Below are 18,584 nucleotides of genomic sequence, written 5' to 3' on the forward strand. Positions count from 1 at the left end.
TTCTTTGACATAATCTTGATCAGAAACATTTCGAGCTTTTCTCGTAATATAATTTCTAACATCTTTTTTAATAAAACTTAATTCACGATGACCATCTGCAGTTGCAACAAATGATTTATATGTCTTATTCTAATACCAGCTTTATCATTATTCTCAAGTGTACAACGTATAAACACGATTAGCTGCCTATGTTGTTTAAACATCTCTGCTTGATTTGGACAACATAGATATGAATGATTCAAAACAACCTTGAAAATAACTCAAACACCAATGTCCTTCAGTATGTGTAGATAAATTCTTGCATGACAATTTAAACTGGTTGAGGGTTTTATTTTCTGAGTAGGAGATATGTTAGTTTTTCATTTTTCCTCTCGACTATATGTAATCAGTTGATTCTTAATTTGATTTTCCTTCTTATGTGTTCTTTATTTTAGTAGAAAAACTTGTAAATTTAGAATAATCTTTGTAGAATTTTTCAACTTCTTCAAATGTGTTAAAAGTCATCCCAACATTTGGCACAGATTACTCATCGACATTACACAAAAACTGCAAAAACACAAAAAAGTTATAAGCACGACACTATTGTAAACTAACAACAATACCAAAATTATTCATATTCATAATCAAATTGTGGGTGTAAAAAATGTTATAACAACTTAGTTGGATTCAGTTAGATAATTCACTTGCTTGTAAAGTATTATTGCAGCTAAAAAAATGTGTACTCTTGCATATAATAGTTAAAAATAATTATATTTTTTTTTCATAAATCTAAATCCAAATTTATTAGTTAATTATCAAATTGGACTTGTTAATTTTGGCCGGTTTAATTGGGCAGAACAGTTTTTGTTTCTTAAATCCAATTCAATTTAGACCATTGTGCTTGCTTTTGGAACCATTACTCTTGATCCTCGTATGAAGTTCTAGAATTTTAGAATTTTGTTACCAAATGCTTAGTCTTCAACAATTATCTTGTCAAGAAAAAAATCTGATTATTTTTAATGTTTAAATATCTTATCTGGAGGGTCAAATACTTCATGCTCAATCTTGTTCAAGCCTACCCCAAAAGATCTATCACCTTGGTTTGACATGGATGTAAGTATATTTTTCTAATTTTCTCACCTAATTAATTCCTGTATTTAGTTGATTCTTTATTTATATTATGCATTTGGTTTCGAAATAAATTTGGCTCAATTTAAATGCCATAGGGAAAATATTCCATTCAATTAGATGAACTTAATAGAGGTACTAGTTCATTTTCACATAACAAAATCATAACATTATTAGTCACTGGTTATATTGTCAAAACTACAACCATGCTGGATTCTTCAAAGGATTGACAACAGCTTTAACTTGAAGGTAGCTGCTAAGGCCATACATTCCCCTCACTCTCCCTTGTCCACTCATCTTGTATCCGCCGAAAGGTATTGCCGCATCGAAGACATCATAACAGTTGATCCAAACTGTCCCAACTCGCAGCGCGCGCATCAATGTGTTAGCAGTGTCTATGGACTTTGTAAAGACTCCAGCAGCAAGGCCATAAGAAGTTGAATTTGCCCTCTGTACCACTTCCTCTATATCCCTGTCATTTATTTCAATCATAGAATAACTAGAATTTAAGATGAAGAAATATTGAAAAAATATAATGTGCAAATACTATGGTAATTGGTAACTTTGACTAGTGATGAACCAACCATACCTAAATTTCAAGATTGTTTGTACTGGACCAAAGATCTCATCTTTTGCTATCAACATGTTGTCCTACAATTATAATTTAAAAATAGATGGTTAATTTACTTATTTTATGTGATACAGTTTGTCCAAAATTGGAAACATTATTTAAGGTATAAATAATTGCCTGAACATTGGAGAAAACAGTGGGTTTGATATAGTAGCCTTTGGAGCCAAATCTTTCACCACCAGACTCAAGTTTAGCACCATCTTCAATTCCTGATCTAATGTATTTTAGGATCTTCTCAAATTGCAAAGAATCAATCTGAGACATAAGAATTTTTAGTATATATATTATTATCCATGACCCTTTTAGATGATATTACTTAGCAATTATATAAATATCAGTCTAAAACTAAAGAAATCTGTTAGCATGAGCAATTATATCTATGATTTTGAGTTTCATTAAGAAAGAAATGATGGGATGGCAGATACCTGAGGACCTTGCTCAACCCCTCTTCTGAAAGGGTCTCCTACTACACGTTTGAGGGCACGAGCTTTCGATTTTTCCACGAATTCATCATATATGCTTTCATGTACAAATGTGCGAGAACCAGCACAACAACATTGGCCCTATAGAATAGAAGACAAAAGGAAAAAAGCTTGAGTTAACCATATTGGATACATTGAATACATTGAATAGTAAGTTCCATTTTTGATCCATGAATGGTGAGGGTGCAAGTCTATCGTTTTTGTCTTGCACATACTACTTTGTAATTTAATAAAATAGGAATAACAAAGATTGAACTATAGACTTTTTTTATTATAAAAGATACCATGTCATGACTCAAGAATCATCTCTCTTAAAATCTAAGAGACCAAATTGAACCAATACTCAATAAATATTTGTATCATCAAACCTGGTTAAAGAACAAAGCAGAATGAGCAGCCTCAACAGCTACATCAATATCAGCGTCGCTACAAACAATGAAGGGAGATTTTCCACCAAGCTCCAGTGTTACTGGCTTTAGATTGCTTTGTGCAGAAAGTCCTAGAACAATCTTACCAGTGTCGGTGGATCCTGTGAAAGCAACCTGCAAAAATGAAACAAATCAAATTTTGTTTTTCAATTAGCTATAAGAACATGATAGGCACAAATTCAGAAACCAATGCTAATGCAGATTATGTATGCATTGTATTTCATCTTCAGTTACCTTGTCAACATTCGTGTGACTACATAGAGCTGCACCGGCAGTCGGACCGAAGCCGGAGATGATGTTTAGTACACCAGGAGGAAGTCCTACCTGCTGTTCATGAAATCCATCAGTGAAGGCAATCACAAATGTATAGATTCATAGATGCAGAACCAAAATCTTTGTGTTTGAAAACTGATGAGAATTTTGTAGCTATTCTGCTGTTGTTAGGCACTGAGGCCAAATTATAGCAACTTTTTCTTAGGCTATCTTGACAAAGAATCTCACTGATTCAAATTATCTTTGATAAAATCTATATCCAAATACATTGATCTAACCATGTACCAAAAAAGTGACAGTATGGCAATCCAACCTCAAGTAATAATTTTGATACATAGAGGGCTGAGAGTGGTGTTTGCTCTGCAGTTTTCAACACAACCGTGTTACCACAGGCTAACGCCGGCGCAACCTTCCACGAATAAATAAGAAGCGGGAAATTCCATGGAACAATCTGCCCTGTTACACCGATAGGCTCATGCAAGGTCTGCACATGGTGCTGTCCATCAGCTGGAATAGTTAGCCCATGAATTTTATCTGCCCAACCTTGAGAAAACCATGAGGGTAGCCAAAACAACAATGTCAACTTTGATCTTTGTACTTGAAATGCAAACTCAAAATGTTCTTTGTAATAATAATTTTACCTGCATAATACCGAAACACTCGAACCACCATAGGAATTTCGACATTTGCAGCTTGTTCATAAGGCTTTCCACTGTCCCATGCTTCAATTGCTGCAACTTCATCATTGTGTTTCTCCAATAAATCAGCGAAGCGAAATAGTATTCGCGATCTTTCCTAGAGTATTGAACAATCAAAACACTGTTTAGTACATAGTTGTGCATGAAAATCATGTAGCATCTTATGAAAACATGTTATGAAATCTTAAATTTATCACAAAAAAACACATTAGATAAGATGTTAATGATACATAAGCTGTCATCTTTGGCCATGGTCCTTCATCAAACGCCTTGCGTGCAGCAGAGACCGCACGGTTAACATCTTCACTGTCACCTTCGGCAACATTTGCTATTACTTCTCCTGTTCTTGGATCAAAGCTTGGAAAAGTTTTTCCTAACAAGAAAAAAAAAAAAACAACACTTTAAACTTGGTTTCTTATTGTTATGTATCAATGAATGATGCACCAGTTAATAAGTACATAAATCAATTAAGGTATTAACCAGAAGCTGCATCCACAAATTTTCCATCAATTAAAAGCTGACTATAATCAACTTGCACTGGTGGAGTCACAGGCTCAGCTTCAGCAGCAGCAGAAGCACCAATTCTGCTTATACTTCTAACCCATCTACAATATAGTCCTGAAAAGATTGCCATTCAATGGTTTACATTGTTAATAAACTTGGTCATAAAGTGAGATTTATCAGATCAAGATTAAGATTTAAAGGAGGAAAAGGAAATTAAAATTTAAAGTTACTGGGATATGCTTTAAATGGAAGAGACAATGTTATAAATATACTTATTACCAGTAGAAGGTGAAGCAGAAGATGAAGAGACTGAACGGAGAGACGAAAGAATTCTAACAGCCATGATTCGCTGAAGGTGGAGAGAAGAAAATTACTCTTTTTCTTTTTTAATTTTCTTTTGTACTTCTCGGAACTATATAATGTTAACTAGTAAGTGTTTCAATGAATTGTGAAATAGTAAGTACTATGTCACGAGAAAGACAGAGTTGGTGATGAAGAAGCACTATTGTTTGTCTCATAATAATGCTGCACATACACATACGTTAATAGTTAATACACTGCACAATAATATTTGGTAACTACTTGTTGTCTTGGTATCGAGAAATTATAGTTTTGTTTTTTTAAGAGAGAAGTGAGATTCGAACTGCTAACTCTAGGTAAGTATAAAAAGATCGTACTATTTGAGTTATAATTAGTTGACGTCAAAAAATTATAGGTGATCATTATTAGATATTTAGACGTATTTAGTTAAATTAGTTAACATAATATACGGTTTTATATGTTAATTATTTATATATACTGACACTAATACGGATACAGGACATGTCGATACTTAAATTTAAAATCTTATAAGATACAGAGACACGCATACATATAAAATATAAAGCATTTTTTAGATAAATTGTAATGATATTTTGATATTTTACTGATATTAAAATATAAATTAATTTTTAAATTATTTTAAATGTCTTATTTTAATTATATCAAGTATTCAAAATATTTTTTGTTATAATAAATAATAATATATATTATATCTAAATTTATTTTAAGAATATATTTTAAGAATAAGACTGGACACACTGACACGTAATGATATTTAGGTGTGTCCAAATGTGTCCGAAAAAGATTTTTTTATTTTTTATTAAGCACGGTTTAGACATAGCAGACACGCGTGTCGGACGAGTATCGGTGAATGTCGTATTCGAAATGTGTCCGACACATGAACACAACAACTTAACAAAGTGTATATGCTTCATTATAATTTTGATAATACAAAAATAATAGTTGAGAAATGACAATTAATTTGACAGGATTAAACTGTCATTTAAGATTCTTAATTATTATTTTTACATAAATATAAAAGTTTTCATCTAATATTTATTAAAAAAAGTATTAGAAGTCAATATTGGATAGCTAACATTTACAATAAAAAAATAAAATTTTTAAAAATAAAACATTTAAAATTCAAACTCAACAAAAATTTATCTTTAGTAATTAAGTTTCATATTGCACTTATTTGACAACATACGATAATGTTGACTACTGAAATTGACTATTAAAATATTAATTCTCTAATATTATTCTATTTTTTATCTATGTATAGTATATTTTTTGTTTTTAAAATTTTATATATTTTTTAAAAATACTCTTAACATTTAATTTAATTTAAATTTGTTTTAACGTTTTCTTTTCATTTAAATTGAAAATAAGTGTACAAATACCAAGGATGAATTGAAAATTGCGTTTGAGCATTGTTTAATATTTTTTCAATTTTTCTCTAACGAACAAAATTAGTAACTTCATTGGAAGAATAGATATTCGTTTGTGATTTCCTCTAATTTTGTTTCCACGTTTTAGTCTCAGCTAAGTGTCCATGATGCATCAAATCATTACTCTATTTGGCATAGCCACATAACAATTTGCCTGTACACGTAAATGATAAAAGCAAGAATGAGGCAGTAAACAAGGTTCTCTCTCTCTGTTTTGGGAGGCAGACAATAAACAAGTTGAGGCTGTCGGATGTTAGCCAAAAATAACGAGAGCCGCCATAACAGAGATCTTGTAAATACATTGCACAATGAAGATAGGATCATTTTGGGAATGCGAAAGTGATACCTATCAACAATAAAGCGGCAATCATCAAAATGACATCCAGTTGGCTTTCGATAACGATGAATACATAAAAGTTATTAAAAATGGTGTAATGATGAAAACAAATAGTAAGCCTTAAAAATTTTAAATTATTCAAACTAAAATCTATTTAAAAGATTCAAGTTTGTTCAAAACTAATAGTAAAAAATAAATTAACAAAAAGTTTGAAAAATAACATTATTTTGATAAAAGTGACCAAATATAATAGTTATATTTTTATAAAGGTTTTAGAGATTAGGTTTTATTTATTATTAGTTAATTTCATAGATAAAATTATTTCAAAGTCATAACTCACAAGCTGCAAAAGAAAGAGAATGATAGGAAATGCTTTTTTTTTCATGATCAAAGGGGAGAAGGATCCAACAGCAAGAGAGAAATGAAAAGGAAAAAACAAAAACAAAAGAAACAGATCAAAATCCATTTATCAAAACCCTCTTAAATGGAGGGTTCCGTAACAATCACAAAAGAGTGCATAACTAATATCAAATGGTGCTCTATCGAATATGTGTAGGCCACGAGGCATGTCTTGCCCCTTTTTGGTTAGAAGGTCTGTTACTAAGTTAGCTTCACGAAGGGAGTGTAACTAAATAGTGCGCTGCAAGCGAACTGCCACGATACAATTGTCCTGGATGAAGGGGCACAGAGATGAGTTGGAGAGCAGTCATGATTGATAAACTTGATAGCCGCAGCTAAATCAGATTCTATGACAATGGAATGGTATCCGTTAACGACCCCAATTTACAGGCCATGGACGATAGCTCATAATTCAGCATGCATAATAGAGCAGTCACCTAAATTACATGAAAACCCTTTCAAAAATCTACCATCTGCATCTTTAAACACTTCACCACACGCCGCATTGTTTCTATGGGCATAAAGGAAGCCGTCAACATTAAGTTTCACAAAATCTGTAGGGAGTCGAGACCAAGCAATGTAGAGATTCCCAGTAGTCTGGAAGTTCCTGGGTAGAATGTTGCTTTTCGTGACTTTTAGAAACTCCTCCGATCGATCTTTAATTCGACTCACCACAGTAACCATTGGAATAGACTGGCCATTAAAAATGAGCTTGTTCCTGAAGTGCCATATAGAGGAGGTAGCTACACCAAAGAGGCATGGCCAGTCATTCTTGCTAGTGAGGTTCTGCATCAGCCAATCCTTCAGATCCGTGTTGAAAAAAGAGTTCACAAAATTGGGAGGAAGAAGATATTTCCAAATGCATTGCGCGTAGGAACAGTCTCGTAGCACATGAATAACCGTTTCATCATGATGATGGCACCGTGGGCAGGAATCATCGCTCGTCAGGTGTCTTCACCTTCTATCTGAATTAGTAAGGATGGCGTTATGGGCCATCAACCAGAGGAAAGTTCTGATTCACTCCGAACCTTGCCAATTCCAAACCTGCCTAAAAACTGTATTCGAAGTATGTTGCCCTTCAGACAAACTTTGGTACACTGACTTGGTGCTAAAAGACCCATCAAGGGAGATGCCCCAAGCTAAATGGTCAGTACCCTTCCATGGAGAGGGAGGAGAAATCGCCACTATATTTTTCACCACATTCTCCGGTAATAGTTCTTGCAACTTTCTAGTATCCCAATGTCCTGAAACGTCAAAAAACTCCATCAGTGAATTTGAGTAATTAAAATTACTACTTACCTGGTTTGCGACTCTATCGAGACATCCTAGTTCCGAAACCCAATTATGGTCCCAGAAACGAATTTGGGCCTCATCCTCTATCCTCTAAATGCAGTTATTTTGGACTTTCGGCCACGACTGAAGGACTGGCTGATGCAGAACCTCAGTAGCAAATTAGTTATATCACCAATTTCTACTCTTCAAAAGTTTATTGCCATTTATCCTCTCTTTTTGTCAGGCTGTTAGGGCACAACACCACAGCTACAAAGAGTGTAGTGTGTAACATCCAGATTTTTTTTGTGATAGAATTATGTTTGCGAATTTTACGTTTTATTGACGTAACATTTATGATAATTTTTTTTTATTTTTCTGCAATCTTTAAAATAAAATAAATATTAATATAATATTAATATTATGTTATTATTTAATTTTATTTAATAAAAAATAGTCACTTGATATTAGATTCGAAAGATTGTAAAAGCTCGACTTTACTAATATTATTTACATTAGTAATTCGTTCAATTTTTATTTTAATTAAATACCACTGTTCGAAATAATTATTTGAGTTTTTACCATGTCCCATTACCTTAATTACCTTCCAAAATATTTAACAAATTAATTTCGCTGACTCACCATTTTAAAAGCGCGACACGCAGCACTTAATGCGCCATATGTCGCGATGCATGCATCGTTCCCCTTGATTAAGTGACACTTGGCCACTAATCAAGTTATATAAAAAGCACAAATTCTCTCTCTCTCTCTCTCTCTCTCTCTAGTCTTCTGCATTGTTTTGCTTTGCTTAACTGCTTAATTCTGCTTATTTGTTGTACTTGCTATTTATAATTGTGTTTTTCTTGATTGTATTGTATGTGTTTGCAACTAAGAGATCCCTCATGTTGGCAGAAATAACGTTGAGGGTAGTTCCACCAATGATTCGGAGGGTCGGAGGAGACAGAAAGTGAAATGTTGGGTTGAAGTTAGATTAGAACTTAAATACCTTAAAGAATTTTACCAAATTTTTGGTTTAGTTGGATCTTAAGCTTAAATTTGAGTGTCGAAATTCTAGGATTGCCTCTGTCTTTCATAGGACCTTTTATATTAACCATGCAGAGGCACCTTTACCATATTGAGAACCCCCAGTTCTAATTTCATACATATATTATTGTTTTTCAGATACAAGTTGGGAGACACCTCACTGAGTGTCTAGAGACTTTCAAAAAGTGAAGAACTATATTTGGGTTTAGCATTCTGGTTGTACTTGTATATATGTATGTTCATAGTCGTTCTTTGCACCTTATATTTTGTGTTTTGTCCCACCTAAAGGTTGACTTGGAGAAACAGGTGTGTTTATCATGTCTTTTGGGCTATTTTGGGTTGTATATGGTGCGCGAAAATAAAACTCGCGCAACTGAACCGACAAGTGCATCGGGTCGTCCAAGTAATACCTCAGGTGAGTGAGGGTCGAATCCCACAAGGATTGTTAGATTGAACAAGCTGTGGTTATCTTGCAGATCTTAGTCAGGCGAATAAAGAGTTGATTGTTGTTGTTGTAGGTGCGTAAACAAAACAATAACAAAAGCAATAAAGAATTGACGTGGAAATAATAGTAGAAATCAGTTAAGGCCTCAGAGATGCTTGTTCTTCCGGATTAATACTTCTTACTGACTACTTTAATGATGAGTGATTCATTCAATGGTAAGGCTGTAAGTGATTAAGCCAGGGGTAGTGGTCATTAATCTCCTCTGATCCAAACCAAACGCTCGAACAGGTCAGTCAATCTAGACGAGGGTGAAGCTCACGCAATTCAATCTTTGATGATCCTACTCAAAACGCCATAGACAAGGTCGGATCCTTCGGATCGGAGAATGAAGCTCTATTATTTTAATCTTAGCGCCACAGAGACCTCAATTACCTATGACTAACGAGATTTCATGTCACATATCCCAATTAGCCTAAATAACTTGTTGGAACCTGTGATGTACTCTCAAGCTGTAGCTCAAAACTATCCAAGTCAGGACTCGCAAAGAACTCATGTAGAATAAGAGGTCATACTTTTGTTCCACCCCAGATTCATGAAGATGAAGAACGATAATACATCATAGAATGGAATCAAACATATATTAAAGTGGAAAAGTAATTATATTAATCCATAGGAATGAGCAGAGTTCCTATCTTTAAACTAGGAGTTTTAGCCACTCATACTGTACAGAAAATAAAGTGTGATAAGTTCTGAGAGATTGAAAATCCTAAACATAGGTGGTATTCGCCTATATATACTAATCTAATAAATAAAAAATTATAAAAATGAAATAAACTAAGCAGAAAGGTGCAAAAATCCACTTCTGGGCCCACTTGGTGAGTGTTTGGGGTGAGCTAGCGTCTAACTTGGCTTAGTGGGTATTGAACGCCCACTAGGGGGTGTCCACGCTGCCTTGATGCTCCCTTGGTGGCGTTGAACACCAATTTTGGGCGTTCAACGCTGGTCTTGGTCCTTATGGGGCACTAAATGCTAGAAAAGGGTAAGTTGGCGTTCAGCACCCATTTTAGGCAATCATTTCCAAAGAAAGGTATAAACTATTATATATTGCTGGAAATCTCTGGAAGTTAGCTTTCCAACGCCATTGAGAGCGTATCAATTGAACCTCTGTAGCTCAATAAATTCTCGTTTGAATGCATGGAGGTCAGGATTTGATAGCATCTGCTATCCTTTCTTTGTCTCTAAACCAGACTTTGCCAAAACTTTCCAAATTCACCCAAAAATCACCTAAAATCATAAAAAAAATACAAAAACTCAAAGTAGCATCCAAAAAGTGAATTTGGCACTAAAACCTATTATAACATAATAAAACTTGATAAAATGTACTGAAAACACTAAGAAAATGAACCTAAAAAGTGTATAAAATATATATGTATATGTATACTCTGGTCAGTCTTTGCTTCGAAAGTCGAGCCTAGAGCTTGTTATTTGTATCTTTAAAACTCTGATCTTATATATATTTTATCCTTTCCGATTGATCTTATCTACCTTTATGCGTTGATCCGATCGAGAGTGATGCGTTTTTCTGTTAGTGTTTCATTTAACTTTTTCTTTCAAGGCTCCTAGTTAAACTTCCTTTCATATATATTTATTTACGTATTTTTGTTTTAGAGGTCATAGTGCCTCACCACCTTTAATTTACATCCTAGGCGTAAAGTTTTATGTGATAGGGTGTTACACAATCTTAGATTAGAATCCAGTATGATCCTTAATTGATCTCTTATACATCTCTAACCTGAGGGGTAGTTCGCGATAGAAAACGGTGATGGAACTCGGTAACCTTCGACTTTAGGGCTTCTGTCCCAAGCCCCTGCAATTCGACTTGATCAGCTCCTGATTCCGCAAGGAATTTACTGGTGTTTTGAGTAATTGAAGAAACCCTTTTTTCATATTCATAGATGCTGTCGGTGTTACTTCAGACGTTTACAGCATTTGTCCAGGGACGGTTCCAAGTGCACTGGTGTGAGGCAAGCGCCCCACTATGATTTGGAATTTTTTTGAGTAGTATATGATAATAATATTTATTTGCCCCCATTAGATAATTAAATTTGACCCCACAATAATTTTTTACTCAACTTTTGGTATTTAATCGTCAATTTAAAAATTTTATATTAGATATTCATTAGAATGATCAATTCTCATATTTAAACGAAATTAGTGTTCTTTTTTAAAAATCAACTCAAAAAAATATTATTTATTTTATTTTCAAATTAACTTTAATTTTTGCGTAGCAACTATATTAATTGAAAGAACTTTTTTAACTATGAATATCAATAAGAATCGGCTTCTAATTGTGTTGGGAAGTAAATTTTTAAATAATTGTTTAGTAATATATATGTAAGAAGAGAAATTTTGATAATAGTGTTAAGAGAGAAATTACTTAATTTTTAAAAAATATAAAATCTAAAAGAATAGAATTTTAAATTATATATTATTATTTAAATTACTATTTTAGTGTTTTAATTTATATATTAGATATTTTGAAGGCTAATCATATTTTACAATAATAAAATATAATCATAACAATAATCATATTATATGTATATAAAAAATAATTATTTGTATAAAATATAGGAAAAACTACCAAAAGTACCCATGAAATTTACAAACGCTGATAAAAGTACTCATAAACTAAGAAAATTAATGATGTACCCATGGAAGATGGGTTTCGTATGACAAAAATATACAAATCCTAATTTTTTTATTAATTTTTTAATAAAATTTTTAAACTACCCTCACTCTCAACCTCAATTCACTTTTTCAACCTTCCATAACCCAATTTATACCTTTAAAATCTTTGTCATGGAGTCCAAAACTACTCCTATAATAGACCAGGCCAAAATCAATGGTGGTGGTGGTAGTAGAGGACTTCGACCGATTCCTAGCAAATAAATTTAGTATGATGAGCTCTTTTCCATTTTTTTCACCAATCCCTTCACACAAAGAAAGCCCTCAAATTAAGAAAAAAGGAAAAAACAAATGAAACGATTAAAACTGTTCCTTTATGATTCTTTCTCTGATTCTTCATCGGTATTGATTGATTCTTTTGTTAATTTCGGTGCTGCAATCCTCTGTTGCGTTATTATCCAAAATTTTCACCATAAAAGGTTCATTTCATCTGTTGTAGGAGTAGTTTTGGACTTCATGACAAGTTTTAAAGGTGCATGTTGAGTTATGGAAGATTAAAAAAGTGAGTTGAGGTTGAGGATAGAGATAGTTTGAAAATTTTATTAAAAAAATCAACAAAACATTAGGGTTTGGATACTTTTGTCATACGGCACTCATCTTCCATGGGTATATCATTAATTTCCTTAATTTATGAGTACTTTTATCAGCGTTCGTAAACTTCATGAGTATTTTTGGTAGTTTTTTCTAAAATATATATTAAAATATAAAATATATATTAAAAATAAATTAAATAATATATATTTATATACATGGATTCGTCACTGCATCTGTCCATCGAGATCGACAAAGAGAGAGATCGCAGAACAGCATCGAGGGAATAGCCGGACTTAAAAGAGAAACATGAACTAGAAGGAGAAAAACGGGGTGGAAGGTTTACGGTTTCTGCCCTCGAAACAACGACAGACAGAGAGCGTGAAGATCTTAAGCAGAGGATGGTATAACGGAAAAAATGCTTGAAGAAACACGAACTAAAAGGAGAAAACCACATTGAATGATTAGGATTTGAGAGTTAGAATGAAACCATGAGAGAGAAAACAAAAAAAGGGGAGAGAAGGAGAACATCACACAGAAGAGTGGGAAGGGTCGAGAAATTCTTCCTTTCCTCGCTTCCGTTTCCCTTTTCCTTTTTATTTCTGGATTAGAAATAATAAAGGAGCCAAAGAAGTGAGGTTGCGACACGTAGCTGAAAACCCCATGTACTCTATACTATTAGAAGATTTGTAAAAAATAAAAAATAAAACCAACGTCACCACTACTTTTAAGAATATATCCACTTTTATATAATATGTTAATAAAGGTTTGAGCAGTTATATCGAACCGAGTTTTGATATAAAACAAAACATTGTTCTATATTGGCTCACTATCTTCAACGATTCGACGTCATTTCATTAAAGATCAGGTGTTAATATAAAATATTATTTTGTTTTATCAAATGTGATAAATTAACATATTAAGTCATCACATCATTAACGAAAATGAACTCATGTGTTAATGCGAGTTAAAATTATAAATTTGAAAAATCTAATTTGAGTCAGTTGTAATTTAGGAGTCAATTTAAATGCAATATTAAATTTGAGGAGCAAATTAAGTTGGGAAAAAATAGTATTTTTTTAATAGGATTAGAGTACAATTTTATAAAAGAAAAATTATTAAGAAAAAAGAATAGAAATACTTTGATTTTAAACTTGTAACTTGTTGAATGTTTTATAAAACAAAATTTTAATAAGATCTTATTAAGTTAAATTTCCTTTTAAAAAAATACCTGATATATTTTCTATCTAGAAACGAAATTGATTTTTCTAACAAAAAATTTTTCAATAAGAAAAGTAAAAAACAACACAGAACAGTGTTCATTTCCATGATAGTTATCTATCAGAGTTTCAGGACTTTAAAGCATTCAAACCCGTTTGAAGTAGAGTAAAAACCTCACACGTTTCTTAATGTAGTGTTGCTTCTGATGATCTACAAAAACTGTTTTTTAAGTCCTTAAATCTAGGTCCTTAATTTGGTTTTTGTCAACCTGGTCTTGTGTTGCCATAAAAGAGTATGATAGGAGGAGAAAGCCAAATTTTGAATATCAAGCTTATATATTTGTGATTAACTAAAATATCATGACACTCTTAATTTTGGTAAATTGCTGAGTTATTGTTTTGAACCTTTGTTGTTTCTTCTGTGTAGCTTCTGCATTGAATTAATGAACAGCCCAATGTTGTTTTTTGATGCCTGTGTAAGAACGAACCATTATGCCATTAAGTATCAGGTATATTTTCTGTTATTAACTATATAGATCATAATTTGGTTCCAGGAATTAATTTTCTCCCACCATGCTTATTGTGCTTATTACTCCACCTCCATGAATATCTAAAGTACGATAATAAATCCTTTCCTTCGTTCCCTATTTGGTAAAAACAATATTCGTAATGAGCTTCAATTCTACTATTGCTACATTTGGTACAACCTTTATAATTGCTGTTATTAGCACCACTAGTATCCATCTTTTCCAAACCTCAATGAGGCCTATCTTGTTCTCTCTGTCTCATGCCATCATATTGAGCTATTGTTATGTTGTATCTGCAACGACAATTAGGCCTTGTCATGTTATTGTAAGTATATAACAAAGACAAATCTTCCACGGATGAACATTATTGGTGTGTGATTATTACCAGTGGCTGTATTTAAACTTTGTTCCCCTCCATATTATATGGCATAACATCATTGCTACTGTATTCTCTGGTTATTTTTAGAGTTCTAAGTTTGAGTCCATTGAGACTATGTTTTACAAGTTTTGAAGCTTCAATCTCTTAAGTTTCATGATCTGGCACAGCGTGTGTTTGCTTATATTTGCTTTGAATAACAGAGCACTTGTTAGTATCATGTTTTGAGATATTCTTTTTTGGATTCTGCAGATCTTTACTTGGTGAGAATGCACCGTAATTGTCAGAAGGAACAAATGAAGTTACTGGTCAATATGCAAGGGCTTGTGCTGAGACAGCCAAGGAAATTAACTCCATAAATATTATTAAGAGATTACTTGCTGAATAGAAAAACAACAAATAATTGGAACAGTTCGGCAGTTGTAAAAATTGAAACATATGTTCATGTATTGGGATAAACTCATAAACTATGATAAAACAGAAAATTGTTAATCTAGCTAAAAATATTGGTAGCATTTCCGGCAACATAGTTTTACACTCAGTTCTCATATAAGGGGGAAAATTGTAGTCAAAGGTTCTCAAAAAGAGCAGCTTAGTCATCAACTTCAGCTTTGATTTCTTTCATCAACTCGTCCTTGTAATCATCGAATGTTCCAATTGAAGTCCTGACAGTACCATCCTCGACAACCCAGATTTGACTCCTTTCTTCATCCTCACATACACGCGATATCAATCTCGAGTCATGACTAACAAGAACAACTCCACCAGTGAACTCGTCTAGTGCATCAGCCAACGCATCAATACTTTGCATGTCTAGATGATTAGTGGGTTCATCCAACAACAAAATATGGGGTCTTGACATGGATATTGAGGTAAATACCACCCTAGCCTTCTGCCCTCCTGATAGTTTGGCAATAGGGGTGAGATGGTTATGACTAGGTAGCCCAAACTTACCGAGTTTTGCACGGACGGCCTCTTGCTTGCTAAGTCCTTCCTGGTCTGGGTGGAGACGAAGAAGATACTGAACGGGGGTTTCATCCATAGTTAGAAGGTCCACAAAGTGTTGCGAGTATCTTCCTATTCGCAACTTCTGACTTCTCCTAACTTCACCTTCACTTGGAACCAAATCACCAGCCAGAAGGTTCAGTAGTGTAGATTTTCCAGCTCCATTAGGCCCAACAATGGCAACACGAGTTCCCATATCAATGCCAACATCAATATTTGACAGTCTGAAGTCCTCACGGTTTGGATAACTGAAGCTCACTTCAATAAGCTGAAGAAGTGGAGGCGTGAGCTCGGTAGGTTCAGGGAAGTGAAATTCAACACTGTAGTCCCTCCACTTCTGTGGAACCTCTGGTGGGGCCTCATCTTCATCAACCTTGCCCTTGCCCTTTCCCTTGGCTTTAGATGCTTCTTTAGCTGCCACAAACTTCGCTCGATCTTTCACCTTTTCTTGCTGAGCTCGATTACCACTCCTTTTTGCAGCTTTTAGTTGCTTGTCATAAATCTCATACTTCTTGTTCATCTCTTTACGACGCTGTTCATACCCACTCTCAAAGTCATCAAAGTTTCCACGATAGAAATGGAGTTTCAAGTCATGAAGATGAATAATCTCAGTGCAAACTGTATTGAGGAAATCCCTATCATGTGAAACAACAACCAAAGTCTTCTTCCAACGGCACAGGTACTCTTCCAGCCAGAGAACAGCCCTCAAGTCAAGGTGATTTGTGGGTTCATCAAGCAATAACAAAGTCGGCACCACAAAAAGTGCTCGAGCTAAAGAAATCCTCATTCTCCATCCACCACTGAAAGATTTTGTTGGCCGGCCCTGCATATCCTTTGTAAAACCCAAACCCGCTAAAATCTTTGATGCTTGAGCTTCAGCAGCATCAGAACCCATCAGCTGTAGTTTCTCGTACAGCTCTGCTAGCTTCTCTCCTGCATCATCTTCCTCATTGTCAACACTTCCTTCTGCAGAAGCTGCATTTTGCAGAGAAGCAACTTCTTGTCGAACTTGAACCAGTTCTTCATTAGCTGACACAACAGCTTCCAGTGCTGTTTTATCATCACCTACTACCTCTTGCTCAACCAGAAGGACATCAATATTCTTAGGTACCGGTATCTTCCTCCAAGCAAGAAGCTTCAATAGTGTGGACTTCCCCTTTCCATTGGGTCCAACCAAACCATACCTCTTCCCATGAGATATCTTCACTGATGCATTCTTTAGAAGTTCTTTACCCCGAGCAGACACCGAGAAATTCTCTATTGTTATATCTTTGACATTAGCATCAGCATCATCATCTCCATCAAGCACTGAAGTCCGACTTCCAATGACCACAGTGAAAGCATCATGATCATCCTTAAGAGCTTCCTTCTTTGCCTGCTCAACAGCATGAGCTGCTAAAATATCCTTCTTCTCACGCTTCTTCAGCTCTTTGTCTGTGGTTGAAATTTCAAGTGTCTTCAACTCACTCCTCTGCTGCCGTTTGGAGGCATTCTCTTCCTCCTCCTCCAAGAGAGCTTCATCTTCATCTTCGTCAGATGGAGGAAGATCAATACCATCAGTATATGCAGAAGGTTTTGGAGCAGCTTTTGCCTTGGGTTTAATGGAAGATGGCTTTTTGGGTTTATCAGGCTTTTCATCCATGCTGGCCAGCATGGCCGAGATGGAAACTTTTTCCTTCTTAGGGACATCTTTGCTACTTGCCTTAGTTTTTGCTGATGGGCCTGCATCTTCTGCCTTTTTTCTAACCATTGTTGAAACCTAGCAACACAATCGAAAACCACATTGACTTAGTCGTCTAATCACATCTACAGTTTTGTTATGTTCTTTTCTCATAAAATAAATATTTCACCTATCCTAGAACACTAGATAACTCAAATGCTACAAATGTATCTAAGACATGTAATTGAGTTAATCAATGCTAAATCGAAAATGTGAACATAGCAAGGTCACAAAATGCATACTTCACGTAGGATACAATACAAATGATACATTCAGTTTTTTTATTAAAAGAACAAATATTATTAACGATAACGGAACAGTATTATAATATTACATAGAGATTAGAGAGATACATCCCTCTAAACAAAACATGTGCCTTGAGATTTAACTCTCTAATCTACTTGGTGCAACAAGAAGTCCATATCAGAACCAGAACCAAAACCTATTGATATCTAAATTAAATTTAAAAAAAATAAACCAGTACAGAACCCATTGTCTATTAATATCAGTAGATTAAAGAAAAAAAAAAAACACCACAGAAGAATCATAAAAAATTGCTGATATCTAAACCTTTTTAAAAAAATTAAATCAGTCCAGAACCTATCAACCTATTGTCTATTGATATCAGTGGTTTAGAAAAAACAATTAAACCACACCGGAATTTAAACTTCAAAAAAGTTTGAAAAAAAAAAGTCCATACCAGAACCAAACTGGCAGAATTCATACCAAAATTATTGACATTTACTTTTTTGAGAAAAAAAATACCTTGTCGAAGGAAGCTGAGATAGAACCGAAGAAGAAGAGAGGCAGCTCAGGCAACCAGGCGACCGGAACCCCTTACCGAAGTAAAGCAGAAGGAGAACGGCGGTGCAGAAGCAGGAACCGCAGAACAGCGGCAAGGAACACAGATCATCGACGAGGAACAACGTGAAGCGTCGAGTTCTCCGGAGTGGGGAAAAACAAGGTGGCGAGCGGCGATGAACCACGAGGAGTAGTGAGGCACCTTCAGCCTTCAGCGTAACCGAGGAAGAGAGGAGTGGACGAATGGACGGTGGTGGAGGCGAAGAACCACGA

General features: G+C 34.4%; 2 protein-coding genes across 2 annotated transcripts; both read right to left on the minus strand.

Moving 5' to 3' along the window:
• Positions 1 to 1,202: 1,202 nt before the first annotated feature.
• LOC107490801 (benzaldehyde dehydrogenase, mitochondrial) lies at positions 1,203 to 4,718 on the minus strand. Its single transcript, XM_016111612.3, has 11 exons — positions 4,403 to 4,718; positions 4,100 to 4,237; positions 3,850 to 3,992; positions 3,563 to 3,716; positions 3,235 to 3,464; positions 2,883 to 2,972; positions 2,589 to 2,762; positions 2,164 to 2,301; positions 1,856 to 1,993; positions 1,697 to 1,758; positions 1,203 to 1,579 (listed from the first exon to the last, which is right to left on the minus strand). Exons 1-11 carry the CDS (start codon positions 4,464 to 4,466, stop codon positions 1,306 to 1,308), a joined length of 1,605 nt encoding a protein of 534 aa, XP_015967098.1. The 5' UTR covers positions 4,467 to 4,718; the 3' UTR covers positions 1,203 to 1,305.
• A 10,410-nt stretch (positions 4,719 to 15,128) lies between these two features.
• LOC107490802 (ABC transporter F family member 4) lies at positions 15,129 to 18,345 on the minus strand (the record flags this gene model as incomplete). The annotated part of the gene is given in 2 exon segments (XM_016111613.3): positions 15,129 to 17,549; positions 18,276 to 18,345. Coding segments are annotated over 2 exon segments (2,242 nt in total), but the record flags the coding sequence as incomplete, so codon positions are not given.
• Positions 18,346 to 18,584: the final 239 nt, after the last annotated feature.

The sequence above is a fragment of the Arachis duranensis genome, chromosome 5 (assembly GCF_000817695.3).
Source record: "Arachis duranensis cultivar V14167 chromosome 5, aradu.V14167.gnm2.J7QH, whole genome shotgun sequence".
NCBI lineage: Eukaryota > Viridiplantae > Streptophyta > Magnoliopsida > Fabales > Fabaceae > Arachis > Arachis duranensis.

What these genes read in the sequence shown, in the direction of transcription:
- LOC107490801 (XM_016111612.3), bottom strand. Translation starts at nt 4,466, where the DNA reads ATGGCTGTTAGAATTCTTTCGTCTCTCCGTTCAGTCTCTTCATCTTCT. An exon ending in GGCCAAAGATGACAGCTTAT is followed by an intron (nt 3,717 to 3,849) that starts GTATCATTAACA and finishes TCAATACTCTAG; the next exon opens with GAAAGATCGCGAATACTATT. An exon ending in CTGCTTTGTTCTTTAACCAG is followed by an intron (nt 2,302 to 2,588) that starts GTTTGATGATAC and finishes TCTATTCTATAG; the next exon opens with GGCCAATGTTGTTGTGCTGG.